Source organism: Ascaphus truei, unplaced genomic scaffold (assembly GCF_040206685.1).
Source record: "Ascaphus truei isolate aAscTru1 unplaced genomic scaffold, aAscTru1.hap1 HAP1_SCAFFOLD_645, whole genome shotgun sequence".
Taxonomy (NCBI): Eukaryota; Metazoa; Chordata; class Amphibia; order Anura; family Ascaphidae; genus Ascaphus; species Ascaphus truei.
The window spans coordinates 26,843-50,377 of record NW_027456978.1 but is presented as its reverse complement, the minus strand read 5'-3'; the positions used below and the strand labels follow the sequence as shown (position 1 = coordinate 50,377).

Below are 23,535 nucleotides of genomic sequence, written 5' to 3'. Positions count from 1 at the left end.
TTCCATTTTCCTCTTCCTTTCCTCTCTCCCTTGAAAACTTTCTGCACCTGAGACAGTGGGAGGGAGGGAGATAGAGCATGAAACAGCACCCCAAATCCTGTCCCATTACAAGCAGCACAGGCTTCTGTCCCTCTACTCCTCTGCCTCCAGTCATTTGCATGGGAGGGAGGAGCTGCTTGCTCTCTCTCTCCCTCTTTCTCCCTCTCTCTCCTCTACCTCTCTCCCTCCCTCTCTCTTTTAGAAGCTTTACACCTGCCATCCTGCCTACAGTATGTGATGATATCACAATGTCTCTCTTACATCACAGACAGGCTGACATCATCACACAGGCTGGCGGCCAGCAAGAGACAGAAATGCAGATAGAGACACACTGACAAATACATACACTGTAGGCACAGGCACCATGCGGCTTCTGCACCATAAAAGTTCATTTGAATCAAAAATAATGTCATCTTTTAAGTGAGGCGCTATTGAAATCTTGGGGGTCTAAGTGTCAAGACAATCTTGACATAAAACGGAGGCATCATTTTCAATCATTCAATAATGATGTGGTTTTGGATGACAGTATTCTATGAGATATCATGGGAAAATAATAGGAGACATAATGGAAATACAGTATCGTCCAATTTGTGACCATAATGGGAATATACATAGCGCTTCCTTCACAGGAAATAATACATGTGACATAACGGGAATGTAGTAAGTATGTGGGTTTGGCTGGGATTATCCTACATCCTGCAGGGATATAATAACTGGGAAAACGCTATATTTGATACCGCCACGTTGTGGGATGAGCGAGTAAACATTGCATGTCATTTCCCAGAATCCCTTGCTGCAGTGGGAGCACTGTATGCTACTGTACTGTAGGTGATAATGGTTGAAATATATATATATATATATATATATATATAGATATATAGATATATATCTATATATATATATATATATATATATATATATATATATATATATATATATACATACACATCAACCAGTACAATAATTTAAAAGGGGGGAATTAAAATGGTTGAAGTGGATAATGACAAGTATATACCGATCCAAAAAAACAACTCCTGAGCATGTATGTACTGCTTACATGGATGTACTATTAGCATGTACAGTGTTGTTTGTTACTGCAGTTACCAATTTATTTCCATTTTAAATATTTAATTTCTCTGAAATGGTGCAAGCAAATTGTATGAAAAGTTGCAAACGAATACATGAATGTTTTGTATCCAGAGTCAGGGGGATGAGATGAGATGGGGTCATGTTCATACAGTATTTGAACTGTACATTACTAAAAGAAGGCTTTTTTTCTATGCAGATACAGTATAGTGTTTCAAACACATGCTATACACACGTACACACACATACACATACACACACACACACACACACACACACGAGGTAATGTAAAGATGTGGGTGAACAGAGCGAAAAAGATTGTACTAGAAACGCTTATTAACATCAAAGGAATGGGCCTAAAGCAAAAGTTTGAACAGCAGCAGCAGCTGCAGTACCCCTGATATCTATGGATGGGACAGATACCCCCTGCAGACGCACGCACGCACGCACGCACGCACGCACACACACACACAGGGAGGGGTCTGTAGTGTGACAGAGCACACCAGCTTCGCCACCAGGCACTCCTTCTTGAATTAAAATAAAACTATCTCCTTACCTCTTTCTGGATGCCCCCTCTTTACCAACAAGAGGGACAGGACCAGCTCTCCTCAGCTTCCATTTTCCTCTTCCTTTCCTCTCTCCCTTGAAAACTTTCTGCACCTGAGACAGTGGGAGGGAGGGAGATAGAGCATGAAACAGCACCCCAAATCCTGTCCCATTACAAGCAGCACAGGCTTCTGTCCCTCTACTCCTCTGCCTCCAGTCATTTGCATGGGAGGGAGGAGCTGCTTGCTCTCTCTCTCCCTCTTTCTCCCTCTCTCTCCTCTACCTCTCTCCCTCCCTCTCTCTTTTAGAAGCTTTACACCTGCCATCCTGCCTACAGTATGTGATGATATCACAATGTCTCTCTTACATCACAGACAGGCTGACATCATCACACAGGCTGGCGGCCAGCAAGAGACAGAAATGCAGATAGAGACACACTGACAAATACATACACTGTAGGCACAGGCACCATGCGGCTTCTGCACCATAAAAGTTCATTTGAATCAAAAATAATGTCATCTTTTAAGTGAGGCGCTATTGAAATCTTGGGGGTCTAAGTGTCAAGACAATCTTGACATAAAACGGAGCATCATTTTCAATCATTCAATAATGATGTGGTTTTGGATGACAGTATTCTATGAGATATCATGGGAAAATAATAGGAGACATAATGGAAATACAGTATCGTCCAATTTGTGACCATAATGGGAATATACATAGCGCTTCCTTCACAGGAAATAATACATGTGACATAACGGGAATGTAGTAAGTATGTGGGTTTGGCTGGGATTATCCTACATCCTGCAGGGATATAATAACTGGGAAAACGCTATATTTGATACCGCCACGTTGTGGGATGAGCGAGTAAACATTGCATGTCATTTCCCAGAATCCCTTGCTGCAGTGGGAGCACTGTATGCTACTGTACTGTAGGTGATAATGGTTGAAATATATATATATATATATAGATATATAGATATATATCTATATATATATATATATATATATATATATATATATATATATATATACATACACATCAACCAGTACAATAATTTAAAAGGGGGGAATTAAAATGGTTGAAGTGGATAATGACAAGTATATACCGATCCAAAAAAACAACTCCTGAGCATGTATGTACTGCTTACATGGATGTACTATTAGCATGTACAGTGTTGTTTGTTACTGCAGTTACCAATTTATTTCCATTTTAAATATTTAATTTCTCTGAAATGGTGCAAGCAAATTGTATGAAAAGTTGCAAACGAATACATGAATGTTTTGTATCCAGAGTCAGGGGGATGAGATGAGATGGGGTCATGTTCATACAGTATTTGAACTGTACATTACTAAAAGAAGGCTTTTTTTCTATGCAGATACAGTATAGTGTTTCAAACACATGCTATACACACGTACACACACATACACATACACACACACACACACACACACACACACACACACACGAGGTAATGTAAAGATGTGGGTGAACAGAGCGAAAAAGATTGTACTAGAAACGCTTATTAACATCAAAGGAATGGGCCTAAAGCAAAAGTTTGAACAGCAGCAGCAGCTGCAGTACCCTTGATATCTATGGATGGGACAGATACCCCCTGCAGACGCACGCACGCACACACAGCACACACACACACACACAGCCGTGCTCAGAAGTCCGTGATTAGGGTGAAAGAGCCCGGACTCTGGGCCGGGTAGGCAGTAATATGCAATGGTGAAGAGTGTCTGCTTCCTGGAGTGACAGCTCTCTGCAGGGCCCCGTGGTTGGATTACCCACTGGCCCTATCTCACCAGCCTTACACATCCGTTCATACAATTCATCTCTCATTCCCAGCATAGGACACTGCAGGTTTATGTGGTGACATCTGGGATGGGGCAGGAGTGCATCGCCATGTTAGCAATGGTTTGGCTAAATGTTACTGCATGTGTACTGCATGTGTACTGTCCAAGTATTATTTTTTTTATCATAGGAATTCAGATTTTACTGCTTTTACACCTAGTTGTTTTTTTTGTTAATAATAAAACGCGTTACACGATTGTTGTGTCCAGCAGTTCTGATTAAAGCATTTACTGTAGTAAAAGAAAAACACTGCACAGAACAGCAAAGCGTTAATATTAAGCTATTATTGGCTTCTTGTTTTTTGTTTTACACAATTGCATCCACATTTTAATGTATTGAAAGTATGCAGAAAAATTCATTAAAACATTTTTTTTTACATAGTGAAACCATGCAACACTGCATGTGTAATTTTTGTAACTATGCCCAAGACATACAGTACTTGAAAAGGAGAGGTAACTCAATGTATTACTTCCTGGTAAAACATTTTTATAAATAACTCATTTAACCCCTAACCTGCTTGCAGAAACACTGAAGTTTATTGCTGGCCCTGTGACTGAAGGAATCCGAGTACTTTGACAGCAAAGCTTTGATTTGCTATTGAGGGTGATGTTTAACCCTTTGAAGAAAAAAAATGTTCCCAGCACTCATAAATGATGAGTAAGTGTCAAATGGATATGCCAAAAAAAACTTTACCCATATTACAAAATCATAACAAAAAACACGAATGAATGAACAGTTTAGACACTGTATGTATATATACATGCAAGAACACACGGATAGAGAGAGAACAGAGCACAGTGTGTGAACACAAATCCAAAACACCGTGCGCAAAAGGGAAATACTACACACAAGAACAGATGACCAAAGGGGGGGGGGGAAATGAGAAGGAAAAGAACACAATGAAAATCTGTTACCACCGAAAGGTCTGTGGTACTTCCCTTAAGACCCTTAGGCCTTGCCCCCGCTGCCTACTACAGCGTCCGCTGTGGCGGACGCTGCGCGCACGAGAGCCCTCCCCGCAATGGCGCCGGGCCCGCTGCGAGCGGGGGCCGCAGCGCTCGAGCGAGAGCTACTCCTGCTCTCAATAGAATTGAGAGCAGGACCTAGCGTCGAGCGATACGGCACGCCCCCCGGCGGTTCAGCCAATGAGGGCGAACCTGCCGGGTGACGTCATGGCCACGCCCCCGTCACTCCTCCGCCACGCCCCCCCGGTCTCTTACTGCAGCTCCCTGCAGACCAGGTAATCGGCTGCACGCGCCGCCAATCTCGCGGGCGCGCGTTGCAGCTGAGTTACAGGGGCCGTAGCCTTAGGCTGCGTACATTGTGCGGAGACGACGTGAGTGACGTCGCTTGCGCCGAAAACAAACACTAGGGCGCCATTATAAGTGTGTATAGTGTGAGCGCGTGCACAAGAGCGACCGGCGCTTCGCGCGACAACCTTTATTGAATTTGCTGTGCGATGCTGGTTCTCGTGAGCAGTTCGCCCAATGAGTGTGAACCAGCTCTGTGACATCACAGCCACGCCTCCCTGTCGCTTCTGCCTGCAGGACAGAACAGGCGAGCGTGACGTTGCACACGCATTCACTATGGACGAGTCCTTAGTTAGGTCCTCCCTTGTTGGCAAAGAAAAGATGTAAAATGTGTACTGTAGTCCCAATGATGGGAAAGCAGTTGCACAATGGCTGGCCTATGTAATAGCCCAAGAAACAGGTATGTCCTCTAGCAGTGATAAACAAAACAAGAAAAGCTTCCCTGTTGAATGCACTCGTACAGTGAGTGCGTTCAACAGGGAAACTTTTCTTGTTCTGTTTATCATTATTATATTGTTCCTATTGCACCTCCAGTGTTAACATATCAATCAATATATTAAGGCTGCGCTTATAGTGCCCGCGGCGGTGACGCGACGTCGATCCGAAACAAATACATTGACGACCTCGCAAGTGCTTATAGTAAGCGCAACGGAGCGACATTGCAACCAAACATTTTGTCGCCGGGTCTATTTGATTTTTTAGAGACAGTCGCCACATGTGACTGTCTCTAAACCAATCAGGGACGTCGCTTCAAATCAAATTATAACTTTCGCTGGTGACGTCTTCTGCCGTCGTCGCCAGCACTATAAGCGCGGCCTTATACTGTAAGTACCAGGTCGCACTATATTCGGGCAAATATGGTACTTAGGCTGATGCGGGAGTATCATCCCTTCCCCCTTTCCCACAGAGCTCCGAAACTTGTGCAAAAAAAAAAAAAGCTAAGTACAAGCAAAAGTTCAAAACGCTGGAAAGCTCCAAGTATAAGCGTCCTCAATACTAAATATTCCCCAGCAGGGCTAATGGTATGTGATGCAGGAACCAAAGAACCGTATAGCTGCAAATTCAGATTTCCTCCCTCCCCCTTTTTTGGTCATCTGTTCTTTTGTGTAGTATTTCCCTTGTGTGCACTGTACTTTGTTTTGGAATCATTTGTGTTCATATTTTGTTCACACACTACTCGGTTTTATCTGTGTGTGTGTGTGTGTGTGTGTGTGTGTGTGTGTGTGTGTGTGTGTGTGTGTGTGTGTGTGTGTATATATACACACACACACACACTACATTGTTCATTCATTAGTGTTTTTTGTTATGATTTTGTAATTAAGTAAAGTTTTTTTGGCATATCCATTTGAGACTCATCATTTACCTTTCAGTGCTGGGAACTTGAGTGTGTTTTCGTGTGGATATTTTCAAGGGTTTTAGGGTCCCTCGCATGTTCCACTTGTACCACCATTGCGCTTTTGCATAGATGTGTTTATTTTTAGAGTGCTGCCTATACTCTATACTTTAATGTTTAACCCTTTGGTTGCGATCTTTCAGTGACCACGGGAATAGAGGAAATATGGTAGGGCACTCGACCTGCATTGCGACCTTTTTAAGTGCTAGATAAGACCAGGAGGGCTTTAGCGTTTTCCAGGTAAATCCAAGCGTAGAGTATGTTACAGCAAAAAGAAAAAAAGTGAGAAGCGCAGTCAAAATTGGGTAGTGGTAAAACTAGACACTTTTATTAAAAATCCTGTCCCAGGGATCACCCTCTAGGACAACAAAAACATGATGATCAATATATAGACAATAAAGTTTAAAAACTGTGCAGATGAAGCTGTTGTGCAATTGCACTCAATGGGTCTCCAAGGGGTTAAAAACGGGAGAATCCCGGTGTACAGTCAGAGTCCTGTAAACTGTGCGCTGCCCGGGCAGATTATGATATAGAGGGGTACCCCAGGGTTGAAGCAATGCTCGATATGCTCACCCTTTAATCGCTGCTGGTCCGTGGGGGTCCGATGACTTTCTTCAATCTCGAAATTTGCTCCAGTACACGCTGCACAGATGCACGTTGACACACGATACCACGCAGCCCTCCGGGTGTCCGGGTCTGATGTCACTTCCGGCCGTGACGCACAGACCCTTCCCGGTAGTCTCTGGACTGCGTCCGTCAGCTCTCCTCCTGGTGGTTGCCGATGAAAGGCAAACAAACTTGAAACAGGTGCTACTGGCTGGAGCCCACTGTATGATGTTGCTTGCTCCACTGCACTGAATGAGAGCAAAAACCCTATGCTCCTCCTCCTACGCGTTTCACCATGAAGATGGCTTCGTCAATTTGGGGCCCCTTATTTGCCTGACAATGTCTTGGTTAAATCTCATCTGGAATTCTAAGGACATCTTTTTATTTATAGATTATGTATGCCATGATCTTATTGCTTTTTCCAGTTGTTTCTTTGCCATTAATACTGCGTCATTGCTCTGGAACACATTGCTTCACGAGAGGCCCACGCCAAGTATAGGGCGTAGGATAACCCTCTATTATATGCTGGAACATTACTGCTGTAGTGTTGGTAATGAGCTTCCCATATGATTTGGGTTTTATTGTAGAACAGTTGCCTTTAATCTAACCCAAGCAGACCAGATTTTAGGAACCATTAATGAAGCATTGGGCAATAATGCAGTTACTTTTGGACATTTAAAGTAACCCGTATCAGTTGGCATTATTTTAATGATTTTTTTTTTTTATTATCGAAACTGAAACTCAGAGGAAGGCCAGCGCTAAAACGAGGCACGGGCCGTGGCACCCAAATATTGAGGGGGAGTGAAACGCAATCGCCAGGAGCAGTAGTGGTAATGTCACAACCTTTTGAAGTGGGTGATCACCGTTAAAAACCCAGTGTCTGCTGCCTACGTCCTGGGTAAAGTCACTTTACGTCCCCTTGTGCCTCAACTACTGTTATTATAATGTTACATTATAATGTTAATAGTGCAGGGATTTATGCCTGAAAACAATCCAAGCACAGGAATGCATAAGCAACAATATTATATTATCATATCACAATGTCCCTATATTATTACCTCAACTTCAAAAAGAGTTTCCCGTGGTTTTAAGCTTAAAGCTACAGCGCCAGTGAGCGTGCGCGAGCAACGGAGTGCCTGGTGGCGCTCGTGGCCTTCAGCCGAGCAATCTGAGGCGGCGGGGGCGCAGCCATGATCTCATGTGTCTGCTTCGCCCTCATTGGCTGAACCGCCACCGTGACGTGGCCATCGCTCGGCCGCACCATAAGTCAAATTTCTTGACTTCTCAAAATGTAGTCGCCACTCGCGCTTGATCATATGCGCGCATGCACTGACTGGGGCCGGCCCCATAGAGCCGTATTTTGTACGTGCTAGCAGTGGGGACGAGGCCTTATGCCTTGTCCATGAGGACGGAGCGCCATGGCGCTCGCTTGCAGCACGGGCGATTCCTGGCCTGCAGTGTAGCGCGATGGGCGGCTTGCTCGGGGTGTGCCCGTGATGTCACGTGCGCAGTTCGCTCTCATTGGCTGAACCAAGCACGTGACCGGCCCATCGCGCAACAGACAATTTTTGTCTCTGCATGAATCGCGCCTACAGACGCGCGAGCGCGCACACAGAGTATGGACACTCCAATGGATTTACATTGATCAACATGGAGAGGCCTAAGGCTGCGCTTATAGTGCTGGCGACGTCGCGGCAAAACAAATATATTGCCGCCATCGTGTGCGCTTATAGTAAGCGCGGCGGATTGGTCGCGATCGCTGGAAGTCATCTCTATTTGATTTTCCAGCGACCGTCACCTGACAGTCGGATCGCCGGCACTATAAACGTAGCCTAAGGCTTGCTACCGCCGGGTCACTTATGACTTTTAATATGTCTCACTATCGCTTTAGTGGGTCGGTGTGTGTGTTGCACACTTTTTTGATTTGCGTTTAGGTGTGTATTGTGTGTTGATCTTAATGTCGATCCGTTAATACAGTACAGCAGTGTTTTCTTTATAAAGCTTTCTATGGTTGCCTGCATTTCCCCCTTGGTTTGGACTCCAGGGCCCTGACACAGCGCTTTGTATATTGCATACTTTGGTTAGTCACAAAAACCTGGTCTCTCTGGTGTCCCTAAGGGTAGACGTGAGAAAGTATGGCTTCGACGTTATTAGAGATGGACGAGCGTGTTCAGTCTGCAAATTCTCACGCACATTACTATTTCTTTGCAAATCCGTGGAGGTTTGTGCAAAGAGTTTGTTATAAAAAGTTTGTGCAAAAACATGCAGTTTCACCTTGCGCCACTAGAGTTCGCACCGACAAACTTCATAAATTTCGCTGAGACTCGTTATCACTAGAGTCCCAAGTGCTATACAGGCATACCCCGCTTTAAGTACACTCACTTTAAGTACACTCGCGAGTAAGTACATATCGCCCAATAGGCAAACGGCAGCTCACGCATGCGCCTGTCAGCACGTCCTGAACAGCAATACCGGCTCCCTACCTGTACCGAAGCTGTGCGCAAGCGGGGAGACTATAGAGCCTGTTACAAATGCGTTATTTACATCAGTTATGCACGTATATGATGATTACAGTACAGTACATGCATCAATAAGTGGGGAAAAGGTAGTGCTTCACTTTAAGTACATTTTCGCTTTACATACATGCTCCGGTCCCATTGCGTACGTTAATGCGGGGTATGCCTGTATATACCTCCCAAAACACACCATTTTATACAACGTGGAGAGAGACGTGCACCTAATGGAACACCCCTGAGATTCCTGGGAAACATGCTATTTTATTTATGCAATATATATATATATATATATATTATATATATTATGTCTTTAACAAAACTACAAAAGTTACAAACGTGACAACCGGTCATGTTTCACTCCCCACAAAAAGCGAAATGCTGACCCTGAGACCATTTTGGTGGACACTCATGAATGTGATTGCATTGTGCAGTAGTTTAAGTGGGGCAACGTAAAGTCATCAATGCACTCACAAGATGCCAGTATCAGCGGGTTCATCAGAAAAGTGGGTAGTTCTCCTCGAAGGCATTGCAGCTGTATATGCTGGATGCTTCTAGTAGTGGTCTGACTGCAGAGTGTGCTGGAAATGTCACCCGAGCCTATTCCCACACTCCTTTCCGGTATCTTCACTGCCGCGCGTGTCCGGAGCCGGTTCATACTGTTTTTTAGTGAAGTGCAGAGACAACCTTGTGTAATATTTTGGTTCAGTGATTCATAAACCGCCCCATTATAAGGAGAGAACTCACCAGTGTAACATCATTTAAAGCTTGAATAAAACAGTGTTATCAGGGTAATTGTGCTCAAAACCAAATATAAGTGCAATTCTTAAATAAGAAAGTGCTTAGTGAATTATTCAATACTGTATAACAATATAAAATATAAACTGAAAATTCTGTGATGAAAGACCAGAAAGTGACAATTTTCACTTTTTGATTATTTAAAGCTTACCTGAAACCCAGCAAGAATACCTAAGATTATAGGAACTACTGCCAGGTTTACATAAAATGGCTATTATTTGTAGGGTTTTTTTTTGTGTGTGTCAAAACAAGCACACAAAAAAACAACAAATATCTCAGGAATTAAATGGTCCATTGAAGGTTGGAGGACCATGGATCAGCTCAAGGGGAACCCAATTCCAAGTAAGTTATAAACCAAATAAGAACCAAAAAGGTATAGCATCGTGAGCTGCTGATTTTTAACCTGTCTTGAGTATCAAACAGTAATGTTGAAATTAAGTTCCAGCACTAGTCTTCCATCCTATTATGCTTGGTTCTGGTTAAACATCAGGTAACCGACCTCCTAGATAGTTAGTGAACGTATTGGCTTGTTTGTTGCCCCTTCTTCTGTACTACAACAATGACATTAGTGAGACATTTTAAGAAGTTAAAGCCCTACCCTGAGTGCCTTTGTCGGTGAATTCGGAAGACTTGATTTTTCGTGTTTAATTTTACCCTACCCAGGTCTTCGCTGACCTGTCCTCCGGGAAATTGCCTCTGGACCCAAGCGGCGTTTTGAACAGTGAACTGGACAGAAATGAGAAGGTCTTCCAAGCTAAAATGACAATGATTTTAATGAAGGTAGGAGCCATATCGCTCTACCATGAATATATGGATTGATGTTTCTTACATGATATTTTCATTTAACCGTTTAAAGCCTATGCCTGTGCTATATATTATTTATGATGTGATCTGCATCAGGGGGGTTCGCAGACATTTCTCAGGTCTGTCAGAGGAATGGAGTACATGGGTTTGAAAGCCTGTACAAGAGTAGAGAGAACACACCTGGTACACCTGTGCATGTGTTTTCACAGGCTACTTTAAGTTGGTATTCCATATAAAGTGACAATCTCCTGTGCCCGCCATAAAAATAAATGTTTATTTCATTTCTAAATTCTGTAAGGGCATTCTGGATAAATGATTTTTATTTTTCTTCCCCTCCGAGGGAAATAAAAATGGTTGCTGCCACCCACAAACATTTTAAAGCAGCTATTTGCATGGGGATGTCTTAACAGTGCAATAATAAACCGGTGAAAACTGTGTAAACCAGTTTTTTGGAAAAAAATTAAATAGAACAAGAAAAATCTGCACAATACAATCTAACTGTTTTGGGTTCTGATTTTTATTTTTTTTATATATATATATATTATTTTGGTGGGGGATGCTGCTTCAACCCTAATTTTAGTGGAGCACCTGAAAAAGCAGATTGTGTGCTGCAGTACAACCAGCAGTGAATGTTATATCTGTATCCAACACACACCACCACGACATTCCATATCAGATAAGTGTGAGGTGTAGCTGAATAATGTGAAGGTATTTGTTGTTATGGTTCTGTCTGCTACAAAGTAAATAGTAACTGCTGCAACGCCTTTTCATGTCTGTTTTTTTTTTTTTACATAGTACGACAAGCCTTTTGAAGATGATCTACTAATAGATATTGCAAGTTTAACTTATGATACCCCAAATGGTAAGGAAGTATTTGCAACCGATAAAAGTCCATGGGAAATCTCATGTGAGTGGGTAAATTGTTCTTTTAATCGGTTAATTGTTGGAGCCAAGAAATGTAGTCTGGTCCAATAGCACGGACATGTAAAGTGTTTATATTTCCAAATGAACATGAAAACTACTTACTACTTTAAAAAAACAAACCCCAGGAAATGTCAAGTGACCTGTTAATACTGTGTATGATTGTATGCATAATAATTGTACGGTTTCATTTTCTGGCTTGTTATATCTTGTAACATTATTTTAATGCGTGTCTCACATTCAAATGAATGTTGCAAGTGTTAAAGATCCCATCGGGACCAGAGATTGATCTATTTAATTAAACACTTGGAACATTCATTTGCGAGTGGCGTTTGTTGGAGATTCTGCAGTACCAAGGCAATTACACCAGTGCTGCTGTTTTGGTGTCCCGATTACACTGTAGTAGCCAAGCGTGTCAGCTTTTTTTTATGGTGGCACTCCTCTCTATAATTGCAATATGGCATCGCTGAAATTGGAGAAAGGTGGGAATAGATCTAACTGCTTCATATTTTTTTACATTAACCATCATGTCAAAGAATGAATTGCTTACAGGCATACCCCAGTTTAAGGACACTCACTTTAAGTACACTCGCGAGTAAGGACATATTTACAATAGCACCATACCTCTGTGTCCATACGCTTGCTTCGCGAGTGCGGACACTTATTCTGCCCTACAGACCGCCGTAGTAGCGATGCGCTGATTCCCCTCGCCCAATAGGCAAACGGCAGCTCGCGCATGCGCCTGTCTGCACGTCCTGAACAGCAATACCGGCTCCCTACCTGTACCGAAGCATCGATAAGTGGGGGGAAAAGGTAGTGCTTCACTTTAAGTACATTTTCGCTTAACATACATGCTTTGGTCCCATTGTGTACGTTAATGCCTGTATATATATCTAAAAAATTTTTTAGACATGTGTCCAGTGTTGCAAAGATCAATGGCTTCGTTTTGGACAGAACATGTAATTAATTTCCGGTTGCACGTGATTTGATCATCATTTCTTTGTAGCTATTAGTAAGTGTAGGAAGATGTTTGTGTCATCCCTACCAATGATATCAAAATGAACGTCTTCGGCCAGTTCATATTGGGACCTCCTTTCATTAATTGAAAGTTGAACACGATCCACTTCTCTCTCCTCAAGTCTGCAATACTTTCCATCTTTATTCAGCCATCCACTTATCTCTCCGTTATGCTCCTTGAGTGGTTCATTTAACACTCCTACCTATCTCAGTAGATGTCTTCTCAGATGTTTTGGCTCTTTTAACCTACTTCTGCCCACTGGTTCAGAGCAAGTCTCTGTAGCTGCCAGCATTTCTCTCCTCTCGGGCTACAGCCTAATTCTGACCTGATATTGATACCAACAGCTGCTACTGCAAGCATTCCTTGGTTGGGTATCCAGACTACAGCAATATTTGTGCTACCATTGTAGTTCACCTAGCACTGTGATGACACTTTTTAACCCATTAAATATGACAAGAAAAAGCAAACCTATAACGTCTAGCAATCCAATAAATTATTATCTCAACGGATGACTCCCCTTCTCTGCTTTATTTAATGTGTTCATTTTTACTCAATCTTTTCTTTCTTTTTTTTTTTTTTTAAATCTAGGACCCAAAATATGGAATGGCTGCTATAAAAATATTAAAAAGAAACCGAAATATAAAAATCGTTCAAAGAAAAAGGTATTTATCAACTTTGTAGTCTTATTTTGCTTAAGATAGATAGAAAAGACAAGCCCAAACCCTCATAAAGCATTACTAAACAAATATTTTAGTGGGTAAAAGGTACTGAATACACATATGGTACAGTGGAAAAATAAAAACAATTGGGTATAATAACCATCAGGAGTCGTCGGAATACCAGACCCTCATAGGCACACCGAAGTGACAGGGACCCCACAAGGAAGCCCAGCCAGCCTATTGGTAACAATGCAGGTAGGTGTATTCACACAATCACTGCAGCATTGGAAATACCCGTTCCGATAGGGAAAGCACCCTCTCCCGGTCCAAAGCATACACTCCATCACTGCAACTAAAATTTTCTTAAGACACGCTTGCGGAAGCCCCTTCTAAAGCCGCTCTCATTGCGGCTGCAGGGGCTCGCTGCCGAGCAGCAGCGCGCCTCAGCGCCTAAGCACTGACCATGCCCGAGGCCTAAGGCGTCCACACCCCACGCTCCACTCAGATGAGCAGGTTAAGCTGGAATCATAAGCAAAGAAAAGAAAGAAAGCTCCCTAATAGCCGCACAAGAGAACACCTATACCTATGTTAAAAATTACTATTTATTAATAAATGATTAAAATATATTTATTGCAGCAAAAAGCTAACGTGAACCAAAGTGATTAAAATAAATTAAAAAACGGAGCAGGTAACTGTATGCCTAATTCAAACTAACAGTGTATGCTAGGAATAACTATTTTAGAATGTCCCACTGCTATATAATTATACTAACAGTGGTAGTTATACCAATACAGTTCTATATAGTTTGAGGACTACACCTAAATGGAGAGTATAGCTTAATGTAGTGTGTGTGCTCAGAATAATATATTTGTTGAGCCAGCTAATGCTAGTATACGGATATATACACACACATATGTACCAGACCAACGGGTTCAAAGGTAAATGAACATAGAGGTCTGTTATGTTTAGCAGAACAGCTATTTCAAGATCACAAAGTATGTGTCTTGTACTCAGAACCATGACAAATAGGAAAGTAGTCAGAGTGTTGTGCTTCCTTTAGAAGGCTCCGAAACACTCTAACTGAGAGAAGGCAACAGTCCTCTCCGATATAGCCAGCGCACTAGGTGGTGACGCTTAGCCTGCCCAACATATGTTTCACCGTTGTGGCTTCATCGGGGGCTGGAATCACCTCCTTTCAGGGAGCAGCTGCGACACAGACACTCAAGGGTGACGTCACCGCTCAGGAGTGGTACAGAGATCAAATGATTACCGGTAGCATGTGTCACGGGAGACCAGGACTAACACGCATGGTACATCATTGGTGGTTTCTTCTCGCTCTTCCTCATCTGGATTATGCCCCGTGTTTTCCATGCTCCCATAACATTTCATGCATAAATCCTCAACTCCCTTTTAGATAAGTGCAAAGTCTTTTATGGAGATAATGTGTAATCCTTTCCCCTCCAACAGGACATACATGTACAGGTAAGGGAGGAGCTAGGTGTCCCTCTATAAAAGAGCTCTGTCCACCAAAGCTTGGGATTTCTTCCATTATGAGTTAATGTTCCTTTTTAGTAAATGCTGCAGCAATTACAAATTGAAGACTAACCCGGTTAGGGATTGACTAAAAAGAAAAATGAAACGGGAGCAATGAATTGCTGTGACAAGGACTGCCGTACCCTCCTGAGGGACTTACACATGCATACTCTCATATGCATACGTTGAAATGTGTCCATATATATATAACCAGTGTTCGACAAACCTATACATTTGCTCGCCCCGGGCGAGTGGATTTATCCCCCGGGCGAGTAAATATTGGCCCAAGCAGCACACGTTTAGTACTAGGTGGCGAGTAGATTTTTTTGTGTGGCGAGTAGATTTTTTGGTGATTTGTCAACCACTGTATATAACCATACACAAACAACTTTAATCACAAGCGTTTCCTGATATTAAGTATTCATATATAGCATATCACGCACAGTGAAAGCCCAAATAAATACTTATTCTAGTAGTACATTTATTATTATTATTATTATACCTATGTGGTCACACTTTTTTTTTTTACACTGCTTTACAAAGCAGATCTAGAATTTCCAACAACATGCATTGAAGTTGTGGTTCGGTCTTGGGTTTCTTTTGTCCCCCCTAGATTGGAAGCAGGAGCTGTACTGCGTTATTTTCAGCTTTGGGAATCATCTCTTGCAGATATACTTGCCTCTGACCCCCAGTGGTGGATTTTCCATTAGGCCTGTGCCTAGGCCGGCATATTTCTTTACACCCCCTCCCCCCACAATATAAAGAGGCCCCTCTCTCTTCCCCACTGGTTGCTGCAGGAGAGAATAGGGCCTCTAAAGTTCTTACCTTCTGCGTCATGCCGCGCTTCTTCTGCAGAGTCAAATGACGCAGCGACGTCCGGTACCATGGCAACGTGCTGCCGTGTCACATCGCGGTACCATGACAACATGACGTCACGTTACCATCGTAACGCGAAGCCATGGGACGTTGTAGCTTCATTTGATGCTGCAGAAGGAGGGGCGCGGCACCAGGTAAGTGACTATGGCCGGCAGTTTTTGTAAATCCACTACTGGTGACCCTCGGTACCATCCCCTGCTGGGGTAACAAAATTGCATCCTTTTGGCCCACGTGCCATGGGAGGTTTTAGATCCAGTAAGTACCAACAGCAACTACAGAAGTTAGTATCTTGGGAAGCATGGGGTCCGCAGAACCAAAACGAATGCGGTTCAGCTTCATACCGATTTACAATATGTGACCTTAGTATGGAATGCTCCTTTCAGAATTAAATATCTTAACAAATGTATAGATCCTTTTTATCTTAAGTTTGATATTTACATTATATGCATGCGTTGTCTGGTTTTCAAAACGTAAACATTTTCATTGACCAAGGAGGCGCGAGCTTCCCCCCCCCCCCTCTCATAAAAACCCTCTACATAAAGACATACAAATAACAAGAGGACACATATATGGAGGTAAAAGGCCGCGGCTTATTTATTAACACAAATGGGGATAGCGTACCACCTGTCCGCGCCAGAATGCTCAGGGCTGGGCAACGCAAAGGGGGCACCCGGAAGTACGTCCCGGTGACCTGCCCAATTGCTTCAAACCCCCCGATAACCAGCCCCGAGCCACTTCTGGGGAACAAGCACCTACCCCCCCCCCCCCAACTGCCGCCGCGACAAAGCAATTGGTCCACTGACCCCTCCATCGTTATCTTTTCTTCCTTGTCTCGAATATATACTCTTATTTATCTGCAAAATAAAGAAATGTTAACACCCCCCCCCCCAACTGCCGCCACCAACGGGCCTGTTTAACCCCCTTAAATCAGACCCGTACCGCCATACCCCTTATGACCTCTTCCAAACCTTCCTGTAAATCATTATTAAACATATCCACACCCACATCCGACAACTGTACCCCATCTTCCCTAAACCATCCACTCAATTAAAAACTAAACTGCGGGTGACGAATGACCCCACCCCCACATTGAACCAAGAAATTCCCCACCTTCCTGTTTAACCTCTTCCTCATCTTGTTAACTCTCCCCGGGATACGCGCACCTTTCCAAACCAACCTGCATATTATCTTATTATCTCGGACCAAAATAATTGCACCTTTGGCCAAAACGCTAACATGCGCGCCAAATCTTGCTTAATCTGCTGGAATAAATCAATCGACCGCAATTTTGCCACATCATTACCCCCAACATGAATAATGATGATGTCCGGTGCCCTCCTACCCCTGGCCCTAGAAATTAGCAGCGGAAAAAGACGTCCCCACCGCATCCCTCTCATCCCCCACCACGTTACCTCCACCTGCTCCATACTCAAACCTAAATTCTTTCCATACGGGCGCGAATTCACCCTCTTCCCCGCCCAGTGTACCATTGAATCTCCCACGATCCAAATTACCACGAAATCTGAGGAGGCAAAAACATGGTGGGAAAAAAGAAAAACAACAGCAGAGTGATTACTCTATCGCAACATTCTCCCCTACCAAATCCGGCCTGATGTATGTCCGGTAACTGTCTGACTTCCAGCGCCCAATCCTCCGTATCTTTGCTACCGCGAGCCCAACGCGTGCTGCTTCCGTCGCTGACCCAATGCGAAAAGAATGCGTTCCATACTGCCCCCTTCTAACCCTTGCTGCTTGAGACACATCCGAAAGACCCGCAAATATTGAAACCTTGACAATGCCCCCCCGTTCATGTGCACTAACAGTGGACCCCCTTGTTCTGGCCTAATGGCCAAATAATCTTCCAAAGCTTTTACTGGGCACACCACACTTCCAGGCAAACCCTTCAACAAGATCCACGCTCCCTTTCCTTTCGGATCCGTTTTAGACCTCCGTACCAGCAACCTCACCAAACCTTCTCCTAAACTTACGTCAGCCCGCTGCAAGCCACCCCCTCCTTTCTTGGATACACAAACCAATTCACCTGCTCACAGAGCTGCAAAAAATGCTATGATGAATGTGACCTTAAAAAGTACTGCCTCAAAACTGGAAGAGCATACCACGTCTGTGACCCACAACAAACCTTCCAAAATTACCGGCGTCACTGGTCTTCTGCCATCCCTGCTAGTTATCCCTTTAACCATGCCTGCTAGCACCTTCCTTACCACAAAACACATCAACCCTACCATTCAGCCTAAGGAAGAACGATATACCCGCCATCTTTCTCCCTATGGATCCACCAGCTAAACACTTGTCCCTCAAACTCATCATGTGACCCAGCAAAATGTCTACCTCCGAGATCTTTCCTCCCGCCAACCTTTCCGCCTCCCGAAATTCTCGCCAAGCAGCCACCTAAGCACCCCACGTACCCGGGGCGAGTGAAGCCTTGATTATATCAATCACACCTCCGTTACCAGATCCCACAAGACTGCTGGGCACCGTTCGCCCTGGGTCTCCGCCCCCGGTGCCAACCTCCGAAACAGCTCCATCTGCAAACGTGATAATGCATCAGCAATGTTGTTCTCCACCCCAGGAACATGCCTAGCCTTGAAACCTATATTAAGCTGTAAACACCGTAACACAAAATGCCTCAACAGAACCAACACTGGTGGGGACCGTGAACCAAAATTATTCACAGCCTCCACCACACCCAAGTTGTTGGACCAAAACGTCACCTCCCTGTTAGCAAACTTGTCCCCCCAAAGATGTACAGCCACTAGTAAAGGGAAAAGTTCAAAAAATGTCAGATTCCTGATAAGCTGAGTCCCTCGCCAATCCTCTGGCCATTCCTCCGCACACCAAGCTCCATTAAAATATACACCAAACCCTACTGACCCAGCCGCATCCGTAAATAGCTGCAGCTCATCGTTCCGCGCTGGACGCCCCCTCCACAACGTCCTTCCGTTGTAACTCTGTAAGAATTCTTGCCACACCACCAAATCCTTCCGAATATCTGTTGTGACCCGAATGAAGTGGTTGGGACACCTTACCCCCGCTGTAGCTGCTGACAAGCGCCTGGAAAACACCCTTCCCACAGGCATAATGCGAGCTGCAAGCACCAAATGGCCCATCAAAACCGGAAACTGTCTTAATGAGGCCTTCCTAAGAAGCATGAAATCCTTTATCATACTCTCCAAAACAACTAACTTCTCAGGAGGTAACCTATATTCCCTGTTCACTGAATCAATTACTATGCCCAGAAAACTGAGAGTGGTCGTGGGTGCCACTGTTTTTTCATTCGCCAAAGGAACCCCAAATTCGCGCGCCATGGCTGAAAATGAAAAAGCCACCTTGCGCACAAATCAGACCCCTGCGGACCAACGAAAAGGAAATCATCCAAATAATGTATGATCCCTGCTGCCTGCACCCTATTGCGGATCACCCACTCCAAAAATGTGCTGAATGTTTCAAAATAAAAACAAGACAATGCACAACCCATAGGTAAACAAAGGTCAACAAAATAAAGCCCTTCCAACATACAGCCCGATAAATGAAAACCATCTGGATGTACCGGCAAGAGTCTGAAAGCTGACTTAACGTCAGCCTTCGCCATCAATGCCCCCTGCCCCATCCTTCCCACCAAAGCCGCCGCTTGATCAAAAGTGGCGTAGCTTACTGAGCATAAGTCCCTATCTATCCCGTCATTAACTGACGACCCTTTCGGGTAAGACAGATGTTGAATTAACCTGAAAGCCCCCGCCTCCTTTTTTGGAACCACTCCCAACAGTGACACCCTAAGATTTTTCAGTGGCGGGGAAAGGAAAGGGCCCGCCATTCTGCCCAACTCAATCTCTTTATCAATTTTTTCTTTTGCCACATCCCCATTCAACCTGACCAACTTCAAATTCCTCTCGCCCCCCGATCCCTCCTGATACTCAAAGGGGATCCTGAATCCTTCCTTAAACCCCTCTCGTAATAAGCTAGCTGCCCGTCTATTGGGGTATTTTTCCAAAATGTGCTGAATGTTTCAAAATAAAAACAAGACAATGCACAACCCATAGGTAAACAAAGGTCAACAAAATAACGCCCTTCCAACATACAGCCCGATAAATGAAAACCATCTGGATGTACCGGCAAGAGTCTGAAAGCTGACTTAACGTCAGCCTTCGCCATCAATGCCCCCTGCCCCATCCTTCCCACCAAAGCCGCCGCTTGATCAAAAGTGGCGTAGCTTACGGAGCATAAGTCCCTATCTATCCCGTCATTAACTGACGACCCTTTCGGGTAAGACAGATGTTGAATTAACCTGAAAGCCCCCGCCTCCTTTTTCGGAACCACTCCCAACAGCGACACCCTAAGATTTTTCAGGGGCGGGGAAAGGAAAGGGCCCGCCATTCTGCCCAACTCAATCTCTTTATCAATTTTTTCTTTTGCCACATCCCCATTCAACCTGACCGACTTCAAATTCCTCTCGCCCCCCGATCCCTCCTGATACTCAAAGGGGATCCTGAATCCTTCCTTAAACCCCTCTCGTAATAAGCTAGCTGCCCGTCTATTGGGGTATTTTTCCAGCCAAGGCGCCATTGCCTCTGCTGAAACTGGCGTTCCCGCCTTCCTGAACAGCCTGCTGTCCTGCTCCCTTGAAACCCTTACTATCTTTCTTAAAGCACTTTGATTTGGGATGCTGACCCCCGCACCCAGCGCAAGTATGTTGGAATCTACATACAATTCTCAAAATTGCATCTTGACTCGTTGTAACGCCAACATACCCCCGACTGCTTCCCACCTGCACGCCCTCTCCCTGATGTGCGCACCTGAAAATGCTCCCGCCAGACCCCTTTGAGGCTATTTGACCCACGAAAGGACGACCCCCCGTGTTTCTGAAACGCTTTTCTAATCGTATCCTGATACTTAAAAAGCGCCGAGCATAAATGCGGATCCTTTTCCCCCGCAACGCCCGCCAAAATCCCAAATGCCTGCGACCAATTACTGAACTTGCGAGGAAAAAGACGCTTTTCCACATCCTCCTTTTTAGCCTCCCCCTTTTTTTTTCCGGATTTAGCTACCGCTTCATTGTAACCCGGAAGCAATGACAAAATCTCAACGTAATCACCCGCCCAAATCTTTTCCTTTACTTCCTTTGACAAATGCACGCCTAAGGAACGTGATATGGTCGTACATGAGTCCCCATAGGCCGCATCCGGCAGCCTTTTTGAACCTGCCAATGGCCTTCCGAGCCCTGTCCCCTGCCCAGCACCTGAATTCACCACCGGATGCTCACCTAACAAACTAACAACTGTCGTTAAATCAGCTCCTTGTCCCGCCACCTGCACCGGCAATGCTGTGGCCGATGCCAACGCATCTTGAATAACTTTCGGCACTGTGCTAAGGGTACAACCTGCTGTACTCTCCCCACCCAAAGACACCTGAGCCAACTCTCCACCCACTGTTCCACGGTTGCTCCCCCCATCAAGCACTGAATCTGACCCCCCCTGCCGCTCACTTGACTTGCATGCCTCCACTGCTTGCTTAGTGGATAATAACGTTGTCATCGGCAATAAAGCTAACTGAACGCCCTTAACCACCGCACTAATCATTCTTGCCTCGGCATCGCCCGCTAACCCCAACTCCAACACCTGTGGCCCAGGGGAGCTAACAATGCCCGGCAAGGTAACGCCCTTATTTCCCAAACAAGCAACTCTTTTTCGCTTACCCTTCGATGCCCCAGTCCCCGGCGGTGTTTTGAACCGCCTGTCGGGACCTGCCCCAAGACCCTTGTCCTCTAAGCCTCTGACAGCAAGCTCAACCCGAGGCCCGGACCGCTTGCGAGCCGTGGACGACGTACCAGCGCCACGAAGCGAGGTCGACCGCGTCCCGGCCGTTCCAGATTTACCTGTAAATGAGGAAGCAAATATTAAACCCCCAATTAAGCTAACCTTTATTCCTGAATAAACGCTTATTTTTTTTTTTTTTTTAAAAGGACCAATCCTTTACCTACGTTCTCTTCTAGGCTGGGACCAAACCCCCCAACCTCTATTTTTTTTTTTTTTTTTTTTTTTTTTTTATTACCAACTATCCTTTTCCAGCTTTCCTTTCACCAGTAACCGGCTATGGCGAGCATGTCGGCCCTCTCCCAAAATCCCCCCCTTTTTTTTTTTTTTAGGGGAGAAATGGAATACTTAGCCACCTACTGCTCGCCTCCATCCATGCTTTTTTTTTTTTTTTTTTATATAAGGTTGGGACCCATGTCCCACCCCTGTTTTTCCAGGGACCCATGTCCCACCCTTGTTTTTTTTTTTTATTTATTTTTTTTTTCTCAGGGACCCATGTCCCACCCTTGTTTTTTCCAGGGACCCATGTCCCACCCTTGCTTTTTCCAGGGACCCATGTCCCACACCGGTTTTTGTGGGGACCCATGTCCAACACTTGTTTTTGTGGGGACCCATGTCCCACACCTGTTTTTGTGGAGACCCATGTCCCACCCCTGTTTTTTCCAGGGGCCCATGTCCCACACCTGTTTTTGTGGGGACCCATGTCCAACACTTGTTTTTTGTGGGGACCCATGTCGCACACCTGTTTTTGTGGAGACCCATGTCCCACCCCTGTTTTTCCAGGGACCCAATGTCCCACACCTGTTCATGTGGGAACCCATCTCCCAGGCTCCTCCCAAAAGTCACCCAGCCTTCAACCAAATAGGCTGTGATTTCCAAAAACTCCGCCATGACATACCCTTCTGCACCACCAACGCTTCCCGTGCTCCGTAACTAGGACCCCCTTCATCACTTGATGATGGCCACGCCTCAGCGCAGGTAGCATGGGAACCACCCTGTCCTCTCGCGTTTCCACGACTGCCCAAACTTCCTTGATCACTTCCAGCTTTCAGCACTAGTGCACACATCTGCTTCTGAAACCATCCTTCCTCATTGTTGTGCGCCTCCGCCAAAAGCTGCATGGTGCTGACCTGAAAGGACATCGCTACTAGCGCTGAATTTATCCAATGGCTCGTCAAACACTGGTTTAATTCCACCACCTAAATCCTGCCAGCAAACTACTCTTGAACTCTTGCCTGGCCGATCTTTCCACGAAAACCAGTTCACTTGAATAGACTTAGAACCGCTCTAAAGCTTTTTTTTTTTTTTAAGTATGGTGTCACCCACGACACGAAAAACCTTAGAATTGGCTTCCATTAACCACAACCAAGACCAACCTCAAAAGGCGTTTTTTTTTTTTAAACCTTTTTTTTTTTTTAATATATATTTTTAATTATTTATTTAATTATTATTATTTTTTTAAATGGACAGCCCCTGTTTAAAAGAGTGGAAGAAAAAAGGGGGGGAAGGAAAAGGGCCAATATCTCCCCAAGGAGGAGGGAGGAGGGGGGGCAAAAGCCCACCATTCCAGCCAAACCACGAACAGCCCCCTCCCCCAGACGTAATAACAGCCTTGCCCCCAGCCCCCCCCCAAAAAAACCACCCCCTGATCATCGTCAGGAGGCGGAACCACATGACACTCGTGTATGCAAAGACCTCCCTTGCCATTAGCCCAACCGCACGGCTAAGCGTGGGCTGGGCGAGCCTCTCT

General features: G+C 44.7%; 2 protein-coding genes across 4 annotated transcripts in view; one reads left to right on the top strand and one right to left on the bottom strand.

The window, feature by feature from the left end:
* Window positions 1-10,809: 10,809 nt before the first annotated feature.
* LOC142485849 (uncharacterized) overlaps window positions 10,810-23,535 on the top strand; it is a gene marked incomplete at both ends in the record, with an annotated part of 31,492 nt that continues 18,766 nt past the window's right edge. The window contains 3 exons of the mRNA XM_075584556.1: window positions 10,810-10,926; window positions 11,746-11,812; window positions 13,478-13,551. Of these exons, the coding sequence (XP_075440671.1) occupies window positions 10,810-10,926; window positions 11,746-11,812; window positions 13,478-13,551 (258 nt within the window). The remainder of the gene's footprint in view (window positions 10,927-11,745; window positions 11,813-13,477; window positions 13,552-23,535) is intronic.
* Window positions 16,479-23,380, bottom strand: LOC142485850 (uncharacterized). Of its 3 annotated transcripts, XM_075584558.1 has the most exons (3): window positions 22,684-23,380; window positions 21,668-21,847; window positions 16,479-18,503 (listed from the first exon to the last, which is right to left on the bottom strand). In XM_075584558.1, the coding sequence occupies exons 1-3, from the start codon at window positions 22,925-22,927 to the stop codon at window positions 18,367-18,369; spliced, it is 561 nt and encodes a 186-aa protein (XP_075440673.1). In that variant the 5' UTR covers window positions 22,928-23,380; the 3' UTR covers window positions 16,479-18,366. The 3 variants fall into 3 exon arrangements, 2 of the variants coding, with proteins under 2 accessions (XP_075440673.1, XP_075440672.1); XR_012798723.1 differs by having other exon boundaries at window positions 16,479-17,479; window positions 21,668-23,380; XM_075584557.1 differs by having other exon boundaries at window positions 16,479-21,847.